This window comes from Planococcus citri, chromosome 3, assembly GCF_950023065.1.
Source record: "Planococcus citri chromosome 3, ihPlaCitr1.1, whole genome shotgun sequence".
NCBI lineage: Eukaryota > Metazoa > Arthropoda > Insecta > Hemiptera > Pseudococcidae > Planococcus > Planococcus citri.
Genome location: NC_088679.1, coordinates 48507141 through 48530417, shown reverse-complemented (window position 1 = coordinate 48530417; position 23277 = coordinate 48507141). Strand labels below are relative to the sequence as shown.

Below are 23277 nucleotides of genomic sequence, written 5' to 3'. Positions count from 1 at the left end.
TTTGATAATACGTACTACTGTTTCGTGAAGTAGGTAAAATACAATCAAGAGACCCCACTAATGTAATGCTCTTAGGCCTGCGTAATTTTAGATTTTAGAATTTACTCCTTGTACTTTGCATGCACGACGTTCTTAGGTATTCAATTTACATATGTACTTATGTATATACAAAATGAATACCTTACTTCCTTGACTTAGCTGCAATAATTTTTTTGAAGTTGAACTTGAAAACGAAGTCCTTAGTCCTTATCTCATTCGAATAATTGAATGGAATCTCCCATTAAACGTAGCTGTTCAAACATTTTCATCCAAGCCTATTTGTATTTGTATATTATTTTACTTATGATTGGGAGTCGTGTTTTTCCAGAGAGGATTCAATTTCAGTTCATGTACATTGTCTGGAATTCGAACTCTGAGTCGTTTTGAAATTTCATTATGAAAGTGAAACACTAGGGCAAAATGAATAGGCCTATGTACTCGTATGTAATATTCAATATTCATTTCACAATAATTTCATTCATTTATTGTATTCAAGTTTATTTATGACTAACTGAATACAGAAATCAGAGTTTGGACGTTTTATGTTTTAAACAACGCAATGTTTTAAAATGTTTGATAAAGAGTTTGAAACCAAAAAAAAAAACATTTAAAACACCCTGCTTAAAACATGTTTTTTTAAATACCAGCTTCCTTGTATACAAAATTTCAAGCAGTTTTTTTGCACTTTTTTATTGAAAAAAATGTATAAAAATAGACAATTTTCGGTGTTTCTATTTTAAACAAAAAAACTGTTTGTTTTGTTTTTTTCCAAACTCTGACAGAAATATTTATCATAAAAAAAATTATAATTTCGACTACATCGTGAAAAAAACATGCGCCTAGCAACTGGCGTTATACTACTCTTTTGACGACTGTGTTTACCCTCGTGTAGCCCTCGTGCATCCTCGTGCTGCGTCGCCCATTATCAAACATTGAAACACGAAAGAAATTTTGCTGATAAGTGACATTTTCATGTGCCGGTTATGAATATAATTACAATTTCTTAGGTAACTTTGAATCTTAAATAAAATCTTGTTAATTTTTACCTGTGGTCAAGTTTATTTTGCTTCTTTCTTACGTTTGATTAATTTGAAATTGCAGATTTTCTGTATTATGGAGCTCAGTCTTTCTTATCAAGGATGATTTAATCATTCAGCATCTCGTTTACTCACATTTGTTTCAATCATCTATCAGCCAAAATTGCACGATGGATGTAGAATTACTTCGACCTGGAAATGTTCCCATATCACCTAACACTATTTTATGGTTTGAATTCTTGCTGCAGCCTAATTTATTGGAGCAACATTTGAAGAAACCTAATCCTGGTATTTTAGCAGTGGATTCATCTACAATATTGTATTTTGTTTATCACTGTATGTTATACTAATTCGCAATATTTTTCTGGATACAGACCCAGTTCCAAGCGATTTGCTGGTAAGGTTCTTGACATTATCTGTAGAACCAGCGGCCGAAGATATGCTTGAGAAAACCAAAAATTTCAAATGTTCCAAAAGACATTTATCTATGAAAGTTCTCGCTCTTAAAATAGTCGCATACTGGAAATGGAATCTAGAAGTTATAGAATCAAAGTAATTATTTTATAAAAATTTATTATATTCTGAACATCAGTCTACAATACTTCAATTTTACAACTTTTTCTTTTAGGCTACCTCTGCAACTACAGTATGTACTGTTGAGGGATCTATTATGTTTATTGAGCGATGACTTCGATCAGAATTTATTAATACCTGCTATGCATCATACTTTAAATTTCGAAATGTTACGCGACGAACAAATATTTGCCATTAGTTTGTACCACAGATGGACTCTTCATATTATCATCAACAGTCCAATGTTATCCAAGAACGTACTTTGTAGCACTACACCGTAAGTGTCATCTTGCTTCATAAGTTTGTATTCTTGGAATACATATTAAATTATGATGTTACTATGTCATAGGAATGTGGAATCTGCTGACGAAATAATGTCTAAAATTATGGATGACGAAGGAAAGAGTGAACTAGTGCTACAAAAAATACTTGCTTTGAAGAAGGATTACTTCGTCATTCCAGCATTCCATAATTTCGCGCCTCCTACAGAGCATTACGATTTGATTCTAGATTGGCCGAATGGATTGCGGCTACCTAGCGATAAGTTCTTTTGTCAAGTAATACATAATTTTTCATGAAAAAATTATTTGTTGCTTTTACAAAGAAACATAAAGTTTGAATGAATTCGTATTTTTTTACAGATTTATTACGATCTTGGAAATTATAAACTTTACAGAGAACAACACGCTGAAGCTTCGGAATATTTCATGTCATGTAAAGCTTTGTTCGATAAATTAAAGATGCTTCCACTTGACAGCTCGTGTGATGGGTTTTGCGAAATCAAAGAAGATAATTTGAAAGGTTTTTGTCGTGCTTGTGGTATGATGCTGGACGAAAATCGAAATCTAACTTTAGAATTTTATTCCGCTATTCGAAATAATTACACTGTGAGTATTTATTGCTTATGCATTATTGAATTATAATGATCGATGATTAATTATTACTACTACATATTTGAAAAAAAACATAAACCCAAAAAATGATTTGTTTTCAGAATATTATTAACGTATTGCAAGCAGACAATTTGAGAAAAGAAATTCCTATATCGTATCGAGATTCGTTGGAATTAGATTTAGCGTCAACTTTAGCTAGTGGCAAGTTCACTGCAACTAGAGATTTATTATTTCAAATTCAAACACTGAATGCCATTCGAAGGCTACTAGAAGGTTCTCCGTATCCTTCAGTGATGGATTACGCTTCCAAGCTAAACCAGTCGCGAAAAGGAGTTGATATTTTAATCAAGGTAACTGAATCGCATATTTTTGCCTAAATACTTGCTGAATATTTAAATTTTTGATTCTTTTTATAGGCATTAAAACCGCTAATTGATGTTATCAGTGATGAAGAGCGACAAAAAATACGATTATTCTTGCTTACTTTATCTGAAAAATGGGACGCATCATCAGTTCGTTTAATTAGCAACGACAAAGATTTAAATTTATTGTTTATGAAAAATGAATTGAAACGAACTAGATTTGATAATGACGATTTACATTTTAAAAAGAAATTGAATGATGAAGAAGAAAGACAAGCAAAAAATATTAAAAGAATTGGTAAGTTGATGGTTTTTCTTTAGTAGAGATGTCTTTGCATTGTATTCATAATTTTTATATAAAGTTACAGGTAATCTTCAATTGGAAACAAGCGCTCTAGAGAGAGAAATAATTAAAACTTACGATCCTGTAAAATTGAAAGAATTGATAGTGAAATTCACCTCGATGAATCATGGGAGAACAATCACCAGTATTTGTAATAATGTTCGTACGGTGCATTTTATTATTATTTTTTGCATTTTGACCATATTTTTATATTTTGTGATGTCCTTTTTTCTACAGTGGGATTTTTCTAACGGCCTTTGTAAAATTGCTACAAATTTACCGGTGCCGTTCTTACGCGATTATTGTTACGCTGCGTTAGCAAAAGTTACTGAATTATTGGAATTGAAGGTTAATTTCAATTTCGTGAGCAACTTCAAAGTATGCTGTGGTGTTTAGTGAATATAATTTCGATGCATATTTTTTTTAGAATTACACAACCGCGCGAGAAATGATCAGATCCGCTGATGAAGAACTAAAAAACCACGGCAACACGACTGCGTTATCCAGATTTTCTCAATTACTCTTATGGGAAAAATGGTACGTGGATATGATGGAATTGCTTGTATTATGGCCAGCCAAGAATATCAGTGAGTAAAATTTATCGTCTGATTATGATAAAAAAAAGCTACTGGCGTAGGATTTGATCAATTTAAAAATATTTTTCAGATTATCCTGCTTTATTAATTTCTTGCAAGAAGTTAATGATGACTGCGCAGCAAGGAGGTGATGTGAGCGTGTTACCAAGATTACAAATTATGGAATTATGTGTTCTTACCTTGATAAATTTGTCTGAATTGGATTACCTGGTGAACACTAATTTTCAAAAACGATTTCGATATCTAGAATTGTCATACGCGATAGCATTAGCATGTTTAGAAATAAAACAACTGAAAGGCAATAAGAAATTCTTGAAGGATTGTTGGGATTTAAGTAAGTAGATTTCTCGTGGTTCGTCAATCAAGCGCGAAAAAATTATTAATAACATTTTTATACAGTTATACCGACATTCTTGAATGTAAATCTACAACGCAAACAAATCGGCCAGTTTCCTGATCGAGATAATCCCACCGGGGTTCTGAATAAAGCAGGTTTAACTCAGTATTTCGTGAAATTGAGAGACGTTACTGTTATAAATGCAATATTTTCGCTGCTGGCACGATTGCATAATATTTTACGCGACGAACCGAACTTGGAGCTTTATTTTCATTTTACGCAATTGTGGCCACCGAGTGTACCGAAGTAAGTATCAAGAATTTTTCTTTCCGTCGTTACTTTTTTCTTATTAATGTTTTTTCCCTACGTAGCCCAAGCGCTTATAATCCAGAAGCTGTCTTGGAAGTAATTTCTGAAATGTTGGATCACGTTTCTTTGTATCAGCCCGAAAACGTTCAATGGTTGAAATTAGCCGGAGATGTGAATTTCGGTGAGCAAAAATTAGAAATATTCTCAAACATAGATCTGTCTGATATTGATATATCTCGGGTATCCATGATTTCATTAATATATTTATTATTTAATCATGATTTTATTCTCAGTGAAAAGACATCACTCAACGGCGCTGAAGTATTATCTCAAGGCTTTGGTCGCTGCAAGTGATTATTTCATCCGACCGGTTCCAAAGAATATTATAGAAGATTTTACTTACAAACGTATGGTTCGATGCTGTATGGAAATTCAGTGTTTTACCCAAGTACGTTCTAAAATTACGAATTTGTTGATATACTTAAAATGTATTTCTTTACCATTTTTGCCAAAATGTTTCGCAGGCTGCAGTTCTTTGTCAGTTTTTAGATGAAGTTGACTACTCCACAGCTTTCAAATGTCTTTCCGAAAATGCCACTTCTGATGCTAGTGATTGTTATTATAACTGTATATGGGATGTTAATATTTTAGAGTTTTTGATTTCTTTACACACGAAACGAAATCAATATAGTAAAAAACAAAAAGCAGTGAGTATTATTACTTTCTTCGTCAAATAGTTTCATGTTGTATACGATGAACGTGGCTTCTTTTTAATTCGATTTGTTTGTTTTCAGATTGACACGGTTGGATTGCTGGAATTGAATAGCAATAATAACGAAGAAATCAAACGAGAAGCTTCAAATGTGAGAAAAATTAGGTTTTTACGAGCTATGTCCAAACAGTATATTTGCTGATGATTTTCAACGCCAATGTTTCGTCTTTCGTCGAGGATAATTTTTCAAAACTCTCAATTATAAAATAAAAGATCTCAAAAGAATTCTTACTAGGTATTTTATTTTAATATTTATTTATAGCTCTTGTGAAAGAGCTTCATTTTTGTATTTATTTTCATTGTAAATAAAAGAATCCAAATTCAAAATTCCATTTTTTTTTACATACGTCAAAGGTAAATCAAATTTTTTTAAAATTGAAAATTTTTGAACGCTTGAAAAGTAGGTACCTAGGTAGTCGAAATATTATCGAATGAAGTTCATCCAAACAATCATTTGATGTTATATACGTAGATTACAATTCTCTCTCTAATTACACAATCTGATACTTAAAAAGAGAATTTTATTCAAAAATATTTGCACATTACTCACGTTGAGACAAAAAAATACAAAAAAGAATATTATTAAAATTTCACATTAAAAAATATCAATAACGGGTTTTTAAATAAACGATGAATTTTACAATTAATTATAAACTACCTAGTACCTATTTTATACGATAAATGTAACTCAAGTAAAATTTAATACATAATTTGAAATGATTAGTTCGCAACTATTTCTCCGTTTTGAGGTTTCGTGTTGCTATCGCCGTTTGAAGTCGAGGCGTTTGGGGTGGTTTTTTTTTCTTCGTTTTTGGCGTTTTTTTCTTTCTTCTTGTTGGAAGCTTTGTTGGAGAGTGGAGTAATCGACGGTTTGGGTTCGATTGCGGGACTGGATGGCTGTAACAATAGTACGGTGATGAATTTAGTTTAGATATTAATATATTAGGGGCGATTAAGATACTGTATACAGCAAATATTTGATAGGTAAACGGGATTCGAATAGGTTGACTTGACATTGATTTGCGTATTATTTACATGGGACTCCGATCTGTTATGCTTTAAAAAATAAAACTATTTCTTTGTGGCAAAAAAAGTTCAATTAAAATGCTCATTAAATGAGCTCAATACGACAACGCTACATTCATTAATACAAAGTTCATTGTTCAATACAATAAAAAAGTGGAAACAATTTTTCAACATTCTTTATAGTTTCATTTATTCTTCGGAAAGTTTAGAGAATTGGACGCTTCGCTCTCCAGATAAAAATGCGAATTTTCGTAAAAATGAATTAATAGTTGCAGAACTATTTTTTGTAGGCATCACCAATTGCCAAAAAATAATTACGAATAAAGAATGTGTTACTTCGATGTAAAACTGCGAAATAGTTTTTAAAAAATTAAGTAGGTACCTATACATAAGGTTTCAAAAATCACGGTGAAACAATATTTTTGCAAAAAACGTTTTACAAAAAGTAAAGTACATAGGTCTACAGTTAATACTAAGCAGATTAGTTCGAATTTATTTTTAAAAATTCTGGCATGCTTTTTTCTACATAAACACCGTGCGTTGTGCAACTTGAAATGCCAAAAGTGTGTGTTTTACAGAAGAGTGTGTATGGTGAAAGAAACTAGAGAAATTGTATTTAAAAATCGTGAAAATATGCAATGAATAAATAAAATATGTGTTTGAATAAAGATACAGCGAGAAAAAAAAACGATAACAAAAAATACACGAATAAAAAATGCAATGAAATGAAACAAAAATACGAATTTACAATTACCTAATTGTTCAAAGAGGTATCACAACCATTTTTTTCTCAATTTCCACAAATAAAGTTACACTATTAAAGCCTACACCGGACGACGGCTAAATCGTCTAACCAACAATACAAAACTATATCAGTTCACAATAAAAAATTGAAAAAAAAATTCTAAATAAATTATGAAAAAAACAAATTATTCTGTTGTTTTTCACGAACGCATAAGTAATAAGTTGAAAAATATCGAATTTAGAATCTAATGAATTGAATATGAAAGTTCAAATTGCAACCTATAATCGATTTCTAATGGTTCATCGTTATCATTTGTTAATTGGGCTAAATCTTGGTATTTCTGGATTAAAAATACGAATAGCCGAAAATCAAATCTGCTTATCGTTGTTTCGGATGCGAAGCCTGTGTTTTCGATATTGCTGCATTGCCAATCTCTGTTTCTCACCATTAAAGCGTTTTGGGGTACCTGTAACGATAAATTGTCTCACCTCGAAAATACATCGTAGTCTTTGGTACAGTTTTAAACAAATTTTAGCCTATTTTTTTAAAGCTTTTAAAAATTGGGGCAACTTTTCCATGTTTTAAAGTTTTAATTGCAAATCATTTATTTTCTATACGGACAAAAAAATTGAACTTGATAGATTTTATGCAAAAATCAAATTTTTGTACCTATACCTCAAACGTTTTAGAAGAGTAATTTTTAAAAAAATATATATTTTTTTGGAAATAAATAAAAATAGTTTTGATTGCACGTTTTGATGGTTTATAAGATTTGTTCAATTAAATAAAATCAATGTCTAAGTACTTATTGTTTATAATTTACTCTTGGAAATGGGAGTTTGATACCTGAACTAAAAATGGTGACATTTTACTAATACTGTTATGACTGTTATGAGCATCGATTTTTTTAAATAGATGTTAGTTGAGTACTAACCTTTATTAACGAAAGAAATTTGTCGAAAATATCATTAATGGCAGATCTTAAAACTTCAGCTTGACGTTTGATTCCACTGGGAGTTAATTCTAGTTTCTAAAAATGAAATAATGAAATTATGTATAGATAGGTCGTGGAAATAATTTTCAAAATTGGCGAATTTTAAACTTACTTGAACATATTCGCTGAATAAATTAATAGAATATGTGAAGTATTCCTTAGCATGTTTCGGTATATTATAAGTTGTAGTGGCAGTAAAATTGGCAACATGAACGAATCTTCTAGCTCCTTCTCTGGTCAACATAACAATAAGTTGTTCCAAATTTTGCGGAGGAGCTTGATTTTCCGGCTCATCTTGGCTTAGATGTGACCACAGATCTTTCATCTTTTGTCCAAAAGCTCTTGGATCTTTCGCCAACTATAGAATATTGAATTGTATGAACACATTTTAAGTATAATTAGGTATTATACCTACATTTAGAAATGAAAAGTTATGCATTTAGAGTTTTTTTTTCTGTCTCCAGCGTTGAATTACTTACCAAGTCAACGAGTTGTACGAGCACGTGAATGACATTTACTCCTTGCTTTTTCAATTCCCTAGCTTCGTATAAAGTACGTTGGGTTAATCTTCTTTTCAAGGTTTTTGAAAATTTGTTCACATGTCGAATGGTTCGTTCTGTAGGATTCTGAGGTTCAGGTGACACTAAAAAACCATATTTATTCAGTACCTTTAGCTCATTTGCAATCAGTGATCTAATTTTTATACCCAAATCTAGAATATTTCAACAAAATATATACGAATAAAATATACTAGGTTATTTACGTATTTTGATTGCGTCCTTTATTTACAGAAAAACGTCACTGTGGGTATTTTTACACTTTTGTTTCATTTCATTTGTCTTTACTTATAGGTTTATCGTCATGTTGCCTTGCCTGTATTGTACCTTACCTACCTATACATATTTTGTTGGTAACAATAACCTACAATCGTGATTTTTTGTTTTGTTTTTAATCAAATTGATTTACGTCAATCAGGTATACGTAATAAGACGTGTGCCTATTGGACGTCATATTTTATCTCATTTACATTGTTTATCTTGCTTATATCATTTTTGGCTTCTCTTCGAAGAAAAAATTGTACGCAATAGGTAGGTGCCATCAAAAAGGAAATTCAATTTCAAATTTTTAAAATGCACTTCAGATAAAAACTGTTCAATACTTAATACAATACACATGGGTGTTATGAGTTACATACGACAATAAATATAATCAACATCGTTTGTTCAAGAGTTTGAGGAATAAGTTGAGATGCTCTGAGTCACTTTTTTGAGCAGAGGTAGGGGTTAAGATTGTTTTAAGCAACGTCGATTTGCGATTTTTGGGTAAAAAATAAAAAAATAAAAATCGCGAAATGCGTTAAAATGAAATAGTTACCTGGAATAGGTGTCGATGGATTTGTAGAACCATCGGGTAACTCCGGCAAATACTTGTTCACGTATCCATCGGCAACGGTCAAAGCATTATCCAACGATTCGGCGGCAAAACTGCTGTAACTGACCGCTTTTTGGATTCCGATTTCTTTAACCGAATCAGCACGCTTTAAAACTGGCTCCATAACCGAAGAAACGTATTCTTTGGTCGCAATGTACAGCTAAAATACACGCAATAACACAAAACGAAATACTGCTATTATTACGTGCAATCTAATATCGCTTTTCGCGCTCACAGAATAAAATTGAAACGAGATTTATCGATACGAAAAATTTAGAGGTAATCTTTTTTTGCTATCTAACGTGTGAAAATATTAAATAAATAATTTTAAAGGAGGTAAAAAATCAACACATTAGCTGATAATTATTCGCTTTTATCGAGATAGGAATTCGATTCCTAGTATATGTATACGAATAAATAATATGTAAACGATATAAACACTTTCTTGTTCTTTATCACCTTATACCATTAACGTACGTAAATTGTACAAGAAAACGCATGTGTGTCGCAAATACACCCTTTATCAAAATCGTATTTTACAAGAATAGGTAGGATGGTGTATCGTTAGTATTTTTTTCATTGTTAATAAGTAGGCCTGTGCCTGTACATAGTCCATCTGACGTTTGCTTATAGATTAGATAGGTACCCTATAGACGTAGGTATTATTTACTTATTGCGCTTGAATTACACCATCTAAAAGTTATTATGCGTTATAATGTCGCGAATTTTGAGTTCAACGACTCACAATGGTTTTGGACGAGGTCAAAAAGATACAAATTACATCTAAACTCAGATCAAGGAACTATTTTAGTTTCTCGTGATATTATAAATATGGACACTAAGAGACGTACAAAAACAAAGACTATTGAAGTCATTGACTTCAAACATCCTTGTGAGCTTGAAAACCAGACATAATTTTGATTAAATGTAGGTAGGTTTAACTGCAGAACGTATAGGTGAATTTACCTCTGGATCTGGGTTGAATTTTGTGATTAACGTGGCAGAAATTAGTCCCTATGGTCCAGAAACCCCTGCAGTGACCCCAAAAATATTTCAAAAATATATTTTTTTGCCTGTGACTATCATTCCTATTATTCGAAGAGTTAATCAACACATTCAAAAGCTCATTTTGGAATGGGTTTTTTCAAATTTTTTAATATGTGCCATCTTGCTAAAATGTAAATTTCGATATTTGAAATTTTAAAAAAAATCAATGTAAAAAAAGGCGAAGTTGAGTTGGAATCTAGAAAAAATTCAAGTAGAAATATCCATAGGTATACATCAAACTCATTTTTGCAATTTTTTTTCGTAACATTTTTCATAATTTGAAACGTTTAGATTTCAAAATGGTTTAGGAAGGGTAAAGTCATTTCATAAAATTTTGTTTAGATCCTACATTCCTACTGTATTTTTAAAAACGTTGAAGATACCCATGAATTTTGAAATTAACACTTCAAGTTAAATTAATGAATTTTTCACTTCCTCGTTAGGTAAGTAGGTACTTTGGAGCAGCAGATTTTCTATTTTTAAGGTTTACTTTCAAAAGTAAAAATGATGGTTGGTTTATTTGTTCAGTTTGTTTCCCATGGCCTCCTAGCTCTATTAAACTACCTATTATCTATTCGACTTTCATAAAGTATAAATAGATTTTACTTCGAGTCTCGCAGCATACAGCCTACAGGAACTAGGTACCTATACCTATTTATCATGTGACTGACTCAACATTCAAATTTATTGCCTACATTTTTAGAGAAATTCAATCGATAAATAAGCGCGCATTTCTCAGAAATTTAAAAAATTCATCTTTGACCTCCGAGTAACGTTCAACAGTAGCCTGCTGAAAAAATTCTTATCTGCACGTTCTCTTCTAATTAATCGCATACTCTTACCTATACGCGTAATTCTAACCAGAATAACAATTTGAAATGGCGGGAATTAATGAAACAAAGAATATCGAACTGTAGGTACCTATCAATTCATTGTTAAAAGAAATCGCATGAGAAAATTTATCAGAACGATGACAACAGTTAGGTAGGTATCTAGCTACCTATAAGTACTTAAACTCAACAAAAAAACAAAACAAAAAAAAAATTCAACCATTTTTGTGGAGCAAAAAATTGAATTCTTTACTCTATCATTGGTAATTTTGATTTAAAAACTGAGTACCTAATTGAGTATACATTATACGAATGAACTAAGTACTTTTGTTGAGAAAACTAACTCCATTTCTCAATTAGATTATATCATGTTTTGCCTATCAAATCCACGGAATCATTCTTCTGGTATAGGTAGAATTAAATTGAGAAATTATTTACCTTATCGGGCTCAGACTTGATGATAGGTACTGCTTCTTCCATCATATCCAGCGATTTACATAAAATTTCATCTATCAGGTGTATTGGGCCATCCAACATCACAATACCGGGTTTGGTTAAATCGATTGCAATGGTTACAGTGGCTTCTGCAGTTCCCAGACTCCATTCTATTAAACGATTTGATTTCTAAAAAACAAAAAAAAATGAAGATCCAATAAAATCATTTTACAACTTTACAAATGTACTTAGAAATTATATGATTATGTATTGCCAACTTATCTCCTTTTTTTTTTAAATCATTATTTTCAAAATTAGCTCATTATTTGTGTATTATGTATTTTAGTTCTTAGTAGGTACCTATCTATGTGTAGAATAAGTTGCTTGTGAAAGAACCTGAAGGAAAAAATACTTCGAAATTCTTTTAAATTAACTTGTATATTACAAAACTGATAATTTTGTAGATTGCAGAGTGCATTATGCTTATCAGTCAAAATGCGAGTGTAAGCATTAGAAAAAAAAGAGTAAATTTATTTTGCGAAATCAATTTTTGGGTCATGATCCTAGAATTTTTAATCAATCTACCTATCATGACTTCTCTAAATTTACAACACAGCCATCTAATCAATTAATGAAAATGACTCATTCCTAAACATTACGAGAAAAATTTCGAATTTTTTTCACCCATTAAAAACGATTAGGTATCGATGAAAAAATTGAAATTTTATAAATATATACGCATCTGAAGGTCAAAGCTGCCAGAAGAAATAATGATTCATGAACCAAAGTTTAGAAAACGTACTATTATAGCGGTCATCACGATACAGATAACCTACAAAGTTTCGATAGAGATTACAATAAGGAAATTTTTGATACATTCGAAGCATCAAAAATTTCCTATTTCATTTTTATTCACTGTACCTTTGCCACTTTAATCATTTAAATACGAATCGCTTAATGACTCAGGATGAGTAGGTAGGTATCACATAATTTTATAGTAAAAAAAAAAAAAAATAGAATTGAAAAGCATACGTTTCCAAAACGCACTAAGTCCAAAAAAATATTGATAAGAAATTCATGGTATTTAGTACAATTTGGAAACGTAGAAATGGCCCAAATTGGCTGATTTTTTGATATGTTGTAGCCAAGACCCTTGGGCACAACATATCAGAAAATCAGCCATTTTGGGCCGCAACTTCATGCTAGATGGCCTTGCAACCTTAGAATCTTTGAAAATAGACTTAGTTAGTGCGTTTTGGAAACGTATGCTTCAATTACCTACGAAAATAAATTCTAAATCTGTTCCTATTATTTGTAATGAGTTCTCCTCTTACCCTTTCGGATATTTATGTTATCCATTAATTGTTTTTTTTGTTTTTTTTTTTTTAAAGATTGACCATAAAATTGTAAGTTGGCTTTTTACCATTTTTTCTACTATGCAATTTATCTGCTCCATGATTTTTGTTACGAAACTTATTTAAAATTTGAAGGAGAACACTTCCAAAATTAATAATATTTTCAATCGCGGGGTTTTGAATGAGTTTTTATGAGTTGTAAGCCTTAACTTTCTGTGAAATGTTTTTCACCAGCTCCTTTTCTAAACTCTTGAAGAAATGCTTAATTCAGTGAATAATCATAGAAAACTCGTAATTTTTCAAAATTTAAGTACCTATCTAATAACCTTTTAGCGCTTCTCCCTAAAATAAAAAAATTAATCGTGGAAAAATTGTTAAAATACGTATTCTATCAAAATTTTCCCAATTGGGTACCTACCTCACAAATTTTCAAAAAAATGTACAAAAATTAGATTTTTCAACAAATTTGGAAATTTTGAACCCGGTGAAAGTTTTTCATAAAACGTTGCTAGATCATTACAAATTTCTAAAAAGATTTAGAAAACTGGCCTTAATTTTTTCTCGATAAATCCTCATTTTAATCAGTTTTAATACGTACAAGTTGACTATATTATTGTTCTGAAGAGAGGTAATTTTAATTAGGTTTTCAATTTGACTTAGATCTGACTAAGCGTCTAAGATGAATAGCACCTAAACCGATTCCAAGTGATGATACATGGTCAGTGAATGAGTTGACCTAATACTATATGTACCTACGTGTACGTATCTCCATACTTGAATACCGGCATTATCTTATTAGTCGATAAAAATATTTGTTTGCAAGATAACGATGCTGAACTTTGCTCAGGATTAATATAGACAATAGTACATAGAACGGAAATTAACCGTAGGTATTTTTTAAAAATAATAATTTTCAATACATATAACTAAATAATATAATAAGTTATATTATGTGCTCGGGATATAATATAAGAGTAAATAATTATTATGAAGCAATACCTATACCTAAGGTTACGAGCAAAATTCAGTAAGTACTAGGTACGTCTACATAAATTAAAAGTCTGCGCTTCGATATCATCTACAGGCTGATTAAAACGATTAAAAAATCTCTCGTTATATTCTTAACCTTTGTATCACGTATTTACATCATTCATTTATTACCCATACCCAGCACCTAGCAAATAGGATAGATTTTGTCGACCATGTGATGCGTGGATGAAATCAAGATGTCATATAGGTAGACATCTTGCGAATAAATCGCTGGTACTGACTAAAAGAATCAAGTATTTGGTAAAAGAAATTGCCTTTAAAGAAAAAGGTACACCTACGAGTAAATCCACATCATACATAGGTGCATTATCGTATTGGAATCTACGAGTACAATTGACGACATTGAAACTAGGTTCGAGATGGTTTCAATTTTCTTGTAATTTGATATCTACACACGTGTCTAGGAATAATTTTTGTAGGAATTAGTCATATTATAAATCTTGGTCAAGATGTATTATTACATTAGGTAGGTACTTTAATAGGTAAAATTTTATGTCTCGAGATTTTTTGTGAGTTTTTTTGCTATTCATTCAAGTATTGGTAGCTGGATACGAATATTCAGGTATCTACACAAATACTTTTTTTAAAGGGAAAATTACGTTGCAAAATAAATACCTAATCACGTTTCACATGCACTTGTATTATTATCTCTGTAATAGGTAGATATCTATCATAGAATAGTAGACAGCTTCAACCGCATAAAACACGAGTAGATCGCTCATCAAGAGAGTCATCGAAGTTAACAAGAAGATAAATAGTATGTACCAAAGGTGTTTGTTAAAAGTAGGTAAGTTCTAAAAGTACAAGGAAATGGCCTGCAAAATACTAAGTTCTATTTTTCAACTTAACACTGAACAGAAGATTATTGAATGGAAAATTTCCAGCCTTACATATTATTAGTTCGTATGTATTACATACTATAACAACTAAGCAGGTATACCTAGGTAAATATAAAAGAATGATTTACGTACCTTGACTTTGATATAGATACTCGTCGCAGTATCCAAGCTCGATTTAATAATGGGCAAATTAGAAATTCGCTGAACTGCCACCAGATTCGGTAACGTGTACATTTTCAAAAATCCACCGAATACCTGAACACACAAATTAAATTTCAGTGAAAGCTAGGTACAGATTGAATAATCGTTAACTCGTTCGAAGCGTGATATAAGAATGGTATCAATATTATCGAAATTCAAGTTATAGCAGGTCTCAGGTCATTAGACATTTGCACTACAGTCGCGGTGGCGCGGTGATTAATCGTTAAAATCTAAATATAGGTAGGTAAGGGTATAAGAATTATAGAGTTTAGCGAAATAAAGTTCGTACTTTTGTACAATCGAACTACGATAATTAGCTTTTTAAAAATTCACTTATTTAGAAAGAACTTTCGTTCACGATGCTGAATTACTTAACTTGCTGTATGATTATCAAAGTAGAGATCCTCCCAGCACGTGTCAGTTTGTTTTTCGCATGGGAAGATATGATAGCAATTTTTAAGGTTTACCTATGTACCTAGGTAAAGGTATATTTATCCCATGAAAGATGGAATTTCGGTTGATCATTTTAGTGGACGATTTTACATACCTTGAGTAAGATTGAAAACACATAAAAAATCAAACAAACAACACCTAAACGATAGTGAAATACACTTAATGATGAATCATGGATATTTGGTGAACTATTTCATGCATGGTACAGTATTTTTCCAGCAACACTGGTTAAAATGCTCAATCAGCATTCACCAAATAAACGAATAAACATTTTTACGACAATGTTGTACCTATCTATAGACATTTGATAGTTACCTGACGATATTATTTTATAGCCTACATTTAACCCAAAAAATTAAAAATAGTCTTACATAACAATTACTTCATCGAAGAAATTTTCATATTTTTTTGAGAAAATTATCAATTTTTTAAAAGAATTTGACAAATGTGTGAGCTGTTAAAATTAATATGTGAATTACAATACTTACAGGCTACAGCATCGTCGATGAATTTTTTTTATCAGATACTTAGCTTAATTTTTTAAAAAACTAGAAAATGATCACCCACGTACCTGATTATTTTAAAAATAATAAAATCTATTATAATAGGATAAATTCTTACTTGCCTATGTAATTATTATTTCAAAAGGTGCAACACTCGACGAAAAATCACACTTTGATTCGCGTTAGGTGATAACTGGGTATTAAACCGGCTCTGTGAGGGCGTTCTAAAGACGATAAGTACAATACGCATCGATTCACTGACACCAATAGTCCAATACTCAACGCAAGTGAATAAATGACGAATCATTCGTTCCGATTTTATGACAAACGCTAATAATGAAAGTTTAAAAATTCGGCCTGTTCGTTAAACTTCAATCTCGCGCGTAAAAAAGAATTCGCAAAAGTTCTGTTCCCAAGAAAATGATATAATTACACGCTGGTGTATATTGTATGTATTTTCATTACACGTGGTCTATTTAATGAGACGAGTATAATTTATCATTTTTTTTTCAACGTGTATCAGTAATCAAACTTGAAAATATTTTACATTTTTTGAATAAAAAATTTTCACAAAAGCAATCGTTTTTCAAACGTTATTTGTGTTTACCTTCATATGAAGCATTATGCAACTTATTAGAATCTGAAGTGTTGGTAAAGTTAGCTTCGACTAGGGAGGTATCTAACAAATAAAATGAGCGGAGTGGGTTGAAGGCAGGTGAAGGGGTGGCAGTTTCCACGTGCAAAAATGTACATACTAAATATTTTTTTAAGAAAAAAAAATTATTGAAATTTAGCTTTAGTGGGTCAAATCAGTTGAGTATATCTACTATATTACTTTACTTAGGTACTTGACTGGAAAATTCTACAACTCTGTATTCTGTAACACTTCTTTTTCCCTACCTAGATAAGTATATAAATATTCAAGTAATTTACGAAAACGTTCAAAAAAGGAGTACCTATATTGAATTCAATGGTTAATGTAGATAGGTACTTTAAACATCCATAATACCTACATAATATAGTCAAAGCCTCAAAATACTTTTTCACAAGCGAAAATAGCGAAATCCATATTAAAACTATGCATTTTGAATTTTTTAAACATAATTTTAAATAAACAAGAGCAAAGATACGTAAAATTAGTTGGTCGAAACAGGTTCTTTGTTTTCTTGGTGTAATTTTTCTAAATCCATAACGTAAACTCCAACCACAGCAAAAACTCTACCATCATCCCCGGCTTCGAATATAATCACTTTGTCAGAAGTGTAACTGGTACTCAAGTAATATCGTTTATCAACTTGATTTCCATTAGCAATATTCACTAGAGGACAAAGTAGCATGTTTTGAGCCATGCCCAATTTGAAAATAGTATTCAGAAAACAGTTAAATGTTTTAGATTGACATATGTAATCGAAACCATTTTTATCTAAAGTATCACCGTAACGGACATTGTATTTTTGTACGAAGTCTTTTTGATTGAAAACAGCTTGACAGAGTTTGTCTTTGCCTTGTTGTGTCATTCTGCACACGTAATCAGGTCGATCGAAAAAAGCTGTGGAACATGTCAAACTTTGTATTTTACGCAAATTTTTCAATACTTCACTTTCAACTTACTCCCAACTACTGTCCTGTTGAATAGCATGAACGGTTTAAGAAGTACGGCTGGAACTGCACTCAATTCTACGCAGTCTGAGAGTTCCCACACTGACATACAAATAATTAAGACTAAGAACGAAGCGCATTTGGATTCCATGGTGCAACAAGGGATACGAAAAATTATTTCACCTTCGCGAACTACTTCAAAATGTGTAACAAAAATTTGTCTTTTTGATAATTCACAATTTCACACCAGAAGTACGCAACATCGTTGATCATTAAATAGATAGAATTTATTTCGCAAGCATTGTGCTAACCATACATCATCAAGTTGCTGGTTCATTATGGAGTTGAAAATTAAAAATCGTTCGACAAGGTGTTTGCTGTCAAATGTAATTACTTTTTTGAAAAAATGACGATCTACGTCAAAAAATTCGCAAAAAAAATGAGTAGGTATACCTTAATAATTTCTCCGTATTTCATGAAAAAATAAAATTTTATAAATTTTTAAAATCTCAAAGGTAAAAATCATAATTTAGTGACACGTTGAATAAGGAAAAATTTCATTTCAACATATCGCAAACACAGACCAGTACAGTTTCCTCACTACATACGTTTACGTACAATCACGTTACTTTCAGACGACTCGTTTCAAAAAGTAGCATTTCTGTAGGTATGGTATTCACACATATAAATAATATGAAGAAAAAAACCGTAATTGTAAGTAATAATTTATACAACAAAAAACTACAAACAACGAATACGCGCAATTTACGAAAGAGGAAGTTTCTGACGAAGGTCCTGTAATCTATCTCGATTTGTCCATAAACAATAAGCTGATGCAGCTGCAAATCCTGTTAACCCACCTAAAGCGCACTTCTTCAAACCACCTGCGGAAGAATTTTAATTAGATTCAAAACTATAGGATCTGTTTCTAAAAAGCGTGTACTATTTTAGTTACTTACTAGTTGATCTAAATAATAGTCCAGATGCTGTAGCCGCAGCAAGAGTGTTATATTCGTCATCAGTTCGAATACAACTCAAAAGTACACCGAAGGCACTGTACATAACTGCTATAACTCCTAATGTATTAGCTGTAGCCGCACCGCGCTTCATAACATGATTCAATAACCTAAACATAGTCATAAATATAATCAAACCATTTCAATTTTCAATTCAAATGTTCACGAATTGTTACATACTGAGTACGGCGGAGTTTCCCCGTTTGTCCTAATAATGTGGTACTTTTTAAACCATTATAAAATCCATTAGCTCCGCCTATACTGGCACCGATCATACACGAAGTTCCTATTTGAGAAAATGAAAAATCAAATCGTCTTCTCTGCTCAGTAGCTCCATCGGGGAATATGAATTCTGGTTGACTAGTTTGTGGTAAATATACAGGATCGTAGTTAAGATATGGTGATAAATTAGCTAGTTGTTGACGCGAAGGTGTGCCTGGAAAATTAATAATTTTATTCAAACCTCAGTAATGACAAATTGAATACAAATTTCATCTGAGGAGAAATATTACATCACTCGAAATCTGCATAATAAAATCACATTGTTTTGATTTCACTTACCAGCTGGCATCACATTTATATCTTTGTCGTATGAAACATCCATTTGTGCTTTAAAAAATTATCACCACGCGCATTAATAGGGTAAAATTCAATTTTTTTCAACAGAAATTCGAAAAATTAATTGTTGAAACGGGAAGATCATCTCACATTTTTCTCCCGAAAATGATAGGTAAAATAACTGAAGGATTAGAGGAAGGAAATCTGCTTAGTGATAACAACTACTGATAAGAAATAATAGAGGAAAGAAAAAGACACGTAAAAAATGCAAACCCGTTGAACAGGCAAAATATTTTTAATTTTTTTTTCATCAATAGTTTTGAAAAATACAATATATAAAAATTATTTCAAGACGTTTCAACTTTCAATACTTCATTTTGATTTTTAAAATTTAAAATAAATTAATTTATGATTTTGAGAGAAAAATGTAATAATTATTTTATTTTTCTCATTGGAAAGAGAAACGGACGAAACGGTTGAACTTGACGTTCGTTGACGACTGACGTATGACTTATGAGTATGAGTAGTATGACATTTATTATATTTTAAAAATTTTTTTTTACGTTTTCCCGTTTCTGTAGCTTCCAAGCCATTAGCCAACTCATAGAAAGAATAGTAAGCAAGCTTCTGCCTTTGGGTAAGTAATTTGATAAAAGCAGCGGTTACAACAGTATGACTAGTATGAGAGGTCAGAAGTCGAAAACAAGAAAGAACTAGCCAATCACAGAGGGTTCTCTCATTCGGACTTCCACGTTCCCCAGAGGGCGATACCGTCGCGCATTCTGATTGGCTGTTGATATTTCTGTGCTCTTGTTGTTTACATTTCAAAACGGGACTTTTTATCACAAACTTCGGCGATTTCATTCTCATATTAATTTTCAACGATATTTCATTAATTTCGTAAATTTCGTGGTTTTTTTTTTAGTGTTTTTGATTAATATATGACTTCTAGTATCGTTATATGTTGTGAATAATGAATATTACCTCGAGTTACAGTGTTTTAGTGAGCTTAGAAGGATGAAACAAAGTTGCACGATTAAATGAATTTAAAGTTCTTTGCAAGTGTTATTTTAATTCACCACAACATTTACTCGATAGCACGATCGCAAAGCAATTCTCTATACGTAAATTTAGTTTTATTCAATGTGAAATAATGGAAATATAACATCGAATTTGAAATCGCCGAAGTTTGTGATATAAAGTCCCGTTTTGATAAGCACCTAAGAGCACAGAATATCACTGACCAATCACGTACCACGAATGCTAGCGCCCTCTGGGGAACGTGGAAGTCCGAATTTTATTTCATAAGAATGAAAACGAGAAGTTGGGAACTCGAACCACAAGTATACATTTTTCATTGCTCTCCTCCATCCTTGCAGTTGCATTGCATTCATCCTTCGTAAAAAATTGTTTAACGGAAGACAGTTGAGTAGACAGAGTCGAGTCGACAATCACTACACAGATTTGAGATTACCTTATTTTAGGGCATCAAAGCCGTAAATTTTTCTTCTCAATTTAGATTTGAGTAATTGAGTATTTTGGAAAACATTTCATTATTCCGGTAGCGGTAGGCCTACTTACTGGCTACTACTAGTCTTATGAAAAATGAAAATTGTCGCCAGCAAGTGTACGTTCAATAATGGAAATAACGCCTCATAAATAAAAAAGAATGTATTTTTTGTGATTCTTTAAAACCATAATTTACAAATAAGTACAAATAATTTAAAAATGAGGTTAAACCTGTGTATCATAAGATCAAATTACCTACATGAAAAAGCAACAGTTTGTGTTACAGATTGTGCATAGTTGGTCCTTCTCTTAAACCATTAACGTCATGAACACAATAATTGATAATTGATATAACTGAATAAGTTACTTCACCGGGACAGAGCATCTTTAAACAAGAAAAATAGGTAAATGAAAAAAAATTTCTTCAGCAAAATTACTCGAGATAGTATAAAGTATAAATGATTTTGAAGCACATCTATATTGAAAGACCACAAAACATTTTGTTTTTATTAAGCAATTCAAGGCATTTTCAACAATTATTACTAAATTAAATGAAAAAAAAATAAAAAGAATGACTTCAACTGATAGATATACAACAAATTAAATACCTATTTAAATAATATTAAAAGTGCTCTAAATGCGAAACCATCACGTAAAAAACTTATAATCAAACAATCTAGGTATAAATAAATTATAATAAAAACTCAACAACATTCTTCTTTAGCAGGTAATTTCTAGTATCACAACGTATAAATTTAAAAATAAAAGATCAATATTTACAAAAAAAAAAAATCCAAATGCTTCCGTCGTTTTTCTTTACTAAGTACTTTTCATCATAACGTACCTACCTAGCTACCTACGTATTTTTTGATTTACCAAAGTAATAATAAAACTACTCAAACATCATTTATTAAGGCTAAGAGAGAATTTTTACAGCAATTTATTCCACCGATACCAAAAAAATAAAAAATTTGAAAAATATTGTAAAAATGAGATTCAATTAAAAACTTATATCCCAAAATAAAGGCAGCACGTTTTTATCTCGAATTTTTCATTCATAAAAAAAACATTATTTTGATTTATAGAAACTTTACACTATTATTTACGGACGTTTTTTCGAACTTAGATGAATTATAAAGGTACAAAGAACTCACAAAAATAAATTTCGATTCACAAAAGAGAAGTAGCTTTTTAAAAAAAGGTGTAATTCTAGGAAAGAAATCTTGAATGTTAACATGTTTATCATATGTATTATAAAATATTACTCATTTTTCAGAATGATGAGAGAAATTGTAAGCGAAATAGTTTGCAATAAAAAGTTTTAAGATACCAGATATTTTGATTATTAAGAAAATAAGGAAAAAATAACGGATAGAAAGAAGAAGATTACAGATATGTCAAAAATTGAGATTTTCGTAACCATATTGACCAAAAAACAGAAAATGAAAAATTTTGAAAAATAAAACTGAGAAATCTTCATTGGTATAATGTAAGAAAATGAAAAGAACGACTAGTCTCATTACAGCGAGGTAACACATACATACAAAGTTTAACACAAAAAAAAACGATAAAAATAGTAAAAATAAAATAAAATGGTAGTTACACGGATAGATTGTACGAAATCAGTATTAAAATAACATATCACTGAAAAATAAAATTAAAATTAAAAAACACGTAAATCGACAAATCAAAAAAAAAAGAATCTCAACGTATAAAATAAAATTAAAACACCTCCTTCACTGAACTTCTAAATTGAATTGCGCGATCATTGCTAAAAAAAAAAATCCCCTTTAAAGCCAAAGGCATTAAAAACTATTACAAAATGCAGTTCGTTATACAGGAAAACTACGGTAGTAATATTAGGTACACAAAAACAAAAAAACCTCCGATATTCGAATTAAGTACGTAAATTACATGTTGTGCGAACGTTTCATAATATTGAATTTTCATGGTTTTTTTCAAATTTCAATAATTTATGGAATGAATTTAAGGTAAATACATCGAGATGACAGGTTTTACTGACCTGCCCGACCCTTCTGTAACAAATATTTGCTATAAAATCGCCACCAAAATACTTCTACGTTGAATCTGTTTGATTATTGCAATTACCTCGTCAAATGTCGGTAGCATTCTGACTAACTTCATCATCGTCATCATCATCCGCAACGTGATTCTGCGTAACGTGATTGGCGTGATCGGTAGAATTATCATGAGTGTGCCTATACACGCTCATCTTACCGCTAGTAATCAGTCTTCCAAATCCTTCTTGGTGCGCGAAAGCATAACCAGATCGTATCGATCGTCGTTTATGTCTCGCCGAAGGAGTACGCATTATGTCTTGTGATTCTCGTTTTCTGAAAAATCATTCGTTTTGATTATTTGCTCGATAAAACCGAATCAAACTGTGCGTAAATTTTCAAAGTAG

General features: G+C 31.2%; 5 protein-coding genes across 15 annotated transcripts in view; 1 reads left to right on the top strand and 4 right to left on the bottom strand.

Annotated features, from left to right (window-relative positions):
• Positions 1 to 890: 890 nt before the first annotated feature.
• On the top strand, positions 891 to 5588 carry IntS8 (integrator complex subunit 8). Its single transcript, XM_065359087.1, has 17 exons — positions 891 to 1046; positions 1141 to 1364; positions 1451 to 1628; positions 1705 to 1926; positions 1999 to 2206; positions 2291 to 2536; positions 2644 to 2892; positions 2959 to 3202; positions 3267 to 3406; positions 3485 to 3595; positions 3675 to 3834; positions 3914 to 4177; positions 4243 to 4486; positions 4552 to 4670; positions 4783 to 4937; positions 5014 to 5196; positions 5284 to 5588. The coding sequence occupies exons 2-17, from the start codon at positions 1247 to 1249 to the stop codon at positions 5401 to 5403; spliced, it is 2961 nt and encodes a 986-aa protein (XP_065215159.1). The 5' UTR covers positions 891 to 1046; positions 1141 to 1246; the 3' UTR covers positions 5404 to 5588.
• Positions 5589 to 5765: 177 nt separating this feature from the next.
• On the bottom strand, positions 5766 to 16543 carry Lsd-1 (lipid storage droplet-1). Of its 6 annotated transcripts, XR_010558010.1 has the most exons (10): positions 16293 to 16543; positions 15146 to 15268; positions 11773 to 11958; positions 9401 to 9617; positions 8506 to 8669; positions 8139 to 8384; positions 7967 to 8062; positions 7311 to 7498; positions 7042 to 7136; positions 5996 to 6158 (listed from the first exon to the last, which is right to left on the bottom strand). XR_010558010.1 is itself a non-coding variant. In XM_065359089.1 (9 exons), the coding sequence occupies exons 2-9, from the start codon at positions 15245 to 15247 to the stop codon at positions 5993 to 5995; spliced, it is 1365 nt and encodes a 454-aa protein (XP_065215161.1). In that variant the 5' UTR covers positions 15248 to 15268; positions 16289 to 16543; the 3' UTR covers positions 5766 to 5992. The 6 variants fall into 6 exon arrangements, 4 of the variants coding, with proteins under 4 accessions (XP_065215161.1, XP_065215160.1, XP_065215163.1 ...); XM_065359089.1 differs by lacking the exon at positions 7042 to 7136 and having other exon boundaries at positions 5766 to 6158; positions 16289 to 16543; XM_065359088.1 differs by lacking the exon at positions 7042 to 7136 and having other exon boundaries at positions 5766 to 6158; positions 16293 to 16542.
• Positions 16544 to 17234: 691 nt separating this feature from the next.
• LOC135841882 (uncharacterized) lies at positions 17235 to 18333 on the bottom strand. The gene is made up of 2 exons (XM_065359093.1): positions 17782 to 18333; positions 17235 to 17719 (listed from the first exon to the last, which is right to left on the bottom strand). Exons 1-2 carry the CDS (start codon positions 17918 to 17920, stop codon positions 17307 to 17309), a joined length of 552 nt encoding a protein of 183 aa, XP_065215165.1. The 5' UTR covers positions 17921 to 18333; the 3' UTR covers positions 17235 to 17306.
• Positions 18334 to 18481: 148 nt separating this feature from the next.
• Tim23 (translocase of inner mitochondrial membrane 23) lies at positions 18482 to 19525 on the bottom strand. Its single transcript, XM_065359092.1, has 4 exons — positions 19347 to 19525; positions 18966 to 19221; positions 18729 to 18895; positions 18482 to 18653 (listed from the first exon to the last, which is right to left on the bottom strand). Exons 1-4 carry the CDS (start codon positions 19387 to 19389, stop codon positions 18535 to 18537), a joined length of 585 nt encoding a protein of 194 aa, XP_065215164.1. The 5' UTR covers positions 19390 to 19525; the 3' UTR covers positions 18482 to 18534.
• Positions 19526 to 20999: 1474 nt separating this feature from the next.
• The window catches only part of ATP8B (ATPase phospholipid transporting 8B), a 45420-nt gene continuing 43142 nt past the window's right edge, over positions 21000 to 23277 (bottom strand). For 5 of the 6 annotated variants that reach the window (XM_065359080.1, XM_065359086.1, XM_065359084.1 and 2 more), the window contains one exon: positions 21000 to 23206. In XM_065359080.1, the coding sequence (XP_065215152.1) occupies positions 22966 to 23206 (241 nt within the window). In that variant the 3' untranslated portion in view covers positions 21000 to 22965. The remainder of the gene's footprint in view (positions 23207 to 23277) is intronic. The other variant, XM_065359083.1, reaches the window with a different exon arrangement.

Coding starts and splice junctions, on each gene's coding strand:
- Tim23 (XM_065359092.1), bottom strand. CDS start 19,389: ATGGATGTTTCATACGACAAAGATATAAATGTGATGCCAGCTG. Junction 18,896..18,965: donor GGGAAACTCCGCCGTACTCA/GTATGTAACAAT, acceptor GACTATGTTTAG/GTTATTGAATCATGTTATGA. Junction 18,654..18,728: donor ACTATTATTTAGATCAACTA/GTAAGTAACTAA, acceptor ATTCTTCCGCAG/GTGGTTTGAAGAAGTGCGCT.
- IntS8 (XM_065359087.1), top strand. CDS start 1,247: ATGGATGTAGAATTACTTCGACCTGGAAATGTTCCCATATCACCTAAC. Junction 3,203..3,266: donor AAAAAATATTAAAAGAATTG/GTAAGTTGATGG, acceptor TTTTATATAAAG/TTACAGGTAATCTTCAATTG. Junction 3,596..3,674: donor CTGAATTATTGGAATTGAAG/GTTAATTTCAAT, acceptor TATTTTTTTTAG/AATTACACAACCGCGCGAGA.
- Lsd-1 (XM_065359089.1), bottom strand. CDS start 15,247: ATGTACACGTTACCGAATCTGGTGGCAGTTCAGCGAATTTCTAATTTG. Junction 11,959..15,145: donor GTATCTATATCAAAGTCAAG/GTACGTAAATCA, acceptor TTTGTTTTTTAG/AAATCAAATCGTTTAATAGA. Junction 6,159..7,310: donor CCATTAGAAATCGATTATAG/GTTGCAATTTGA, acceptor CTATTGTTACAG/CCATCCAGTCCCGCAATCGA.
- LOC135841882 (XM_065359093.1), bottom strand. CDS start 17,920: ATGGAATCCAAATGCGCTTCGTTCTTAGTCTTAATTATTTGTATGTCA. Junction 17,720..17,781: donor CAACAGGACAGTAGTTGGGA/GTAAGTTGAAAG, acceptor CATGTTCCACAG/CTTTTTTCGATCGACCTGAT.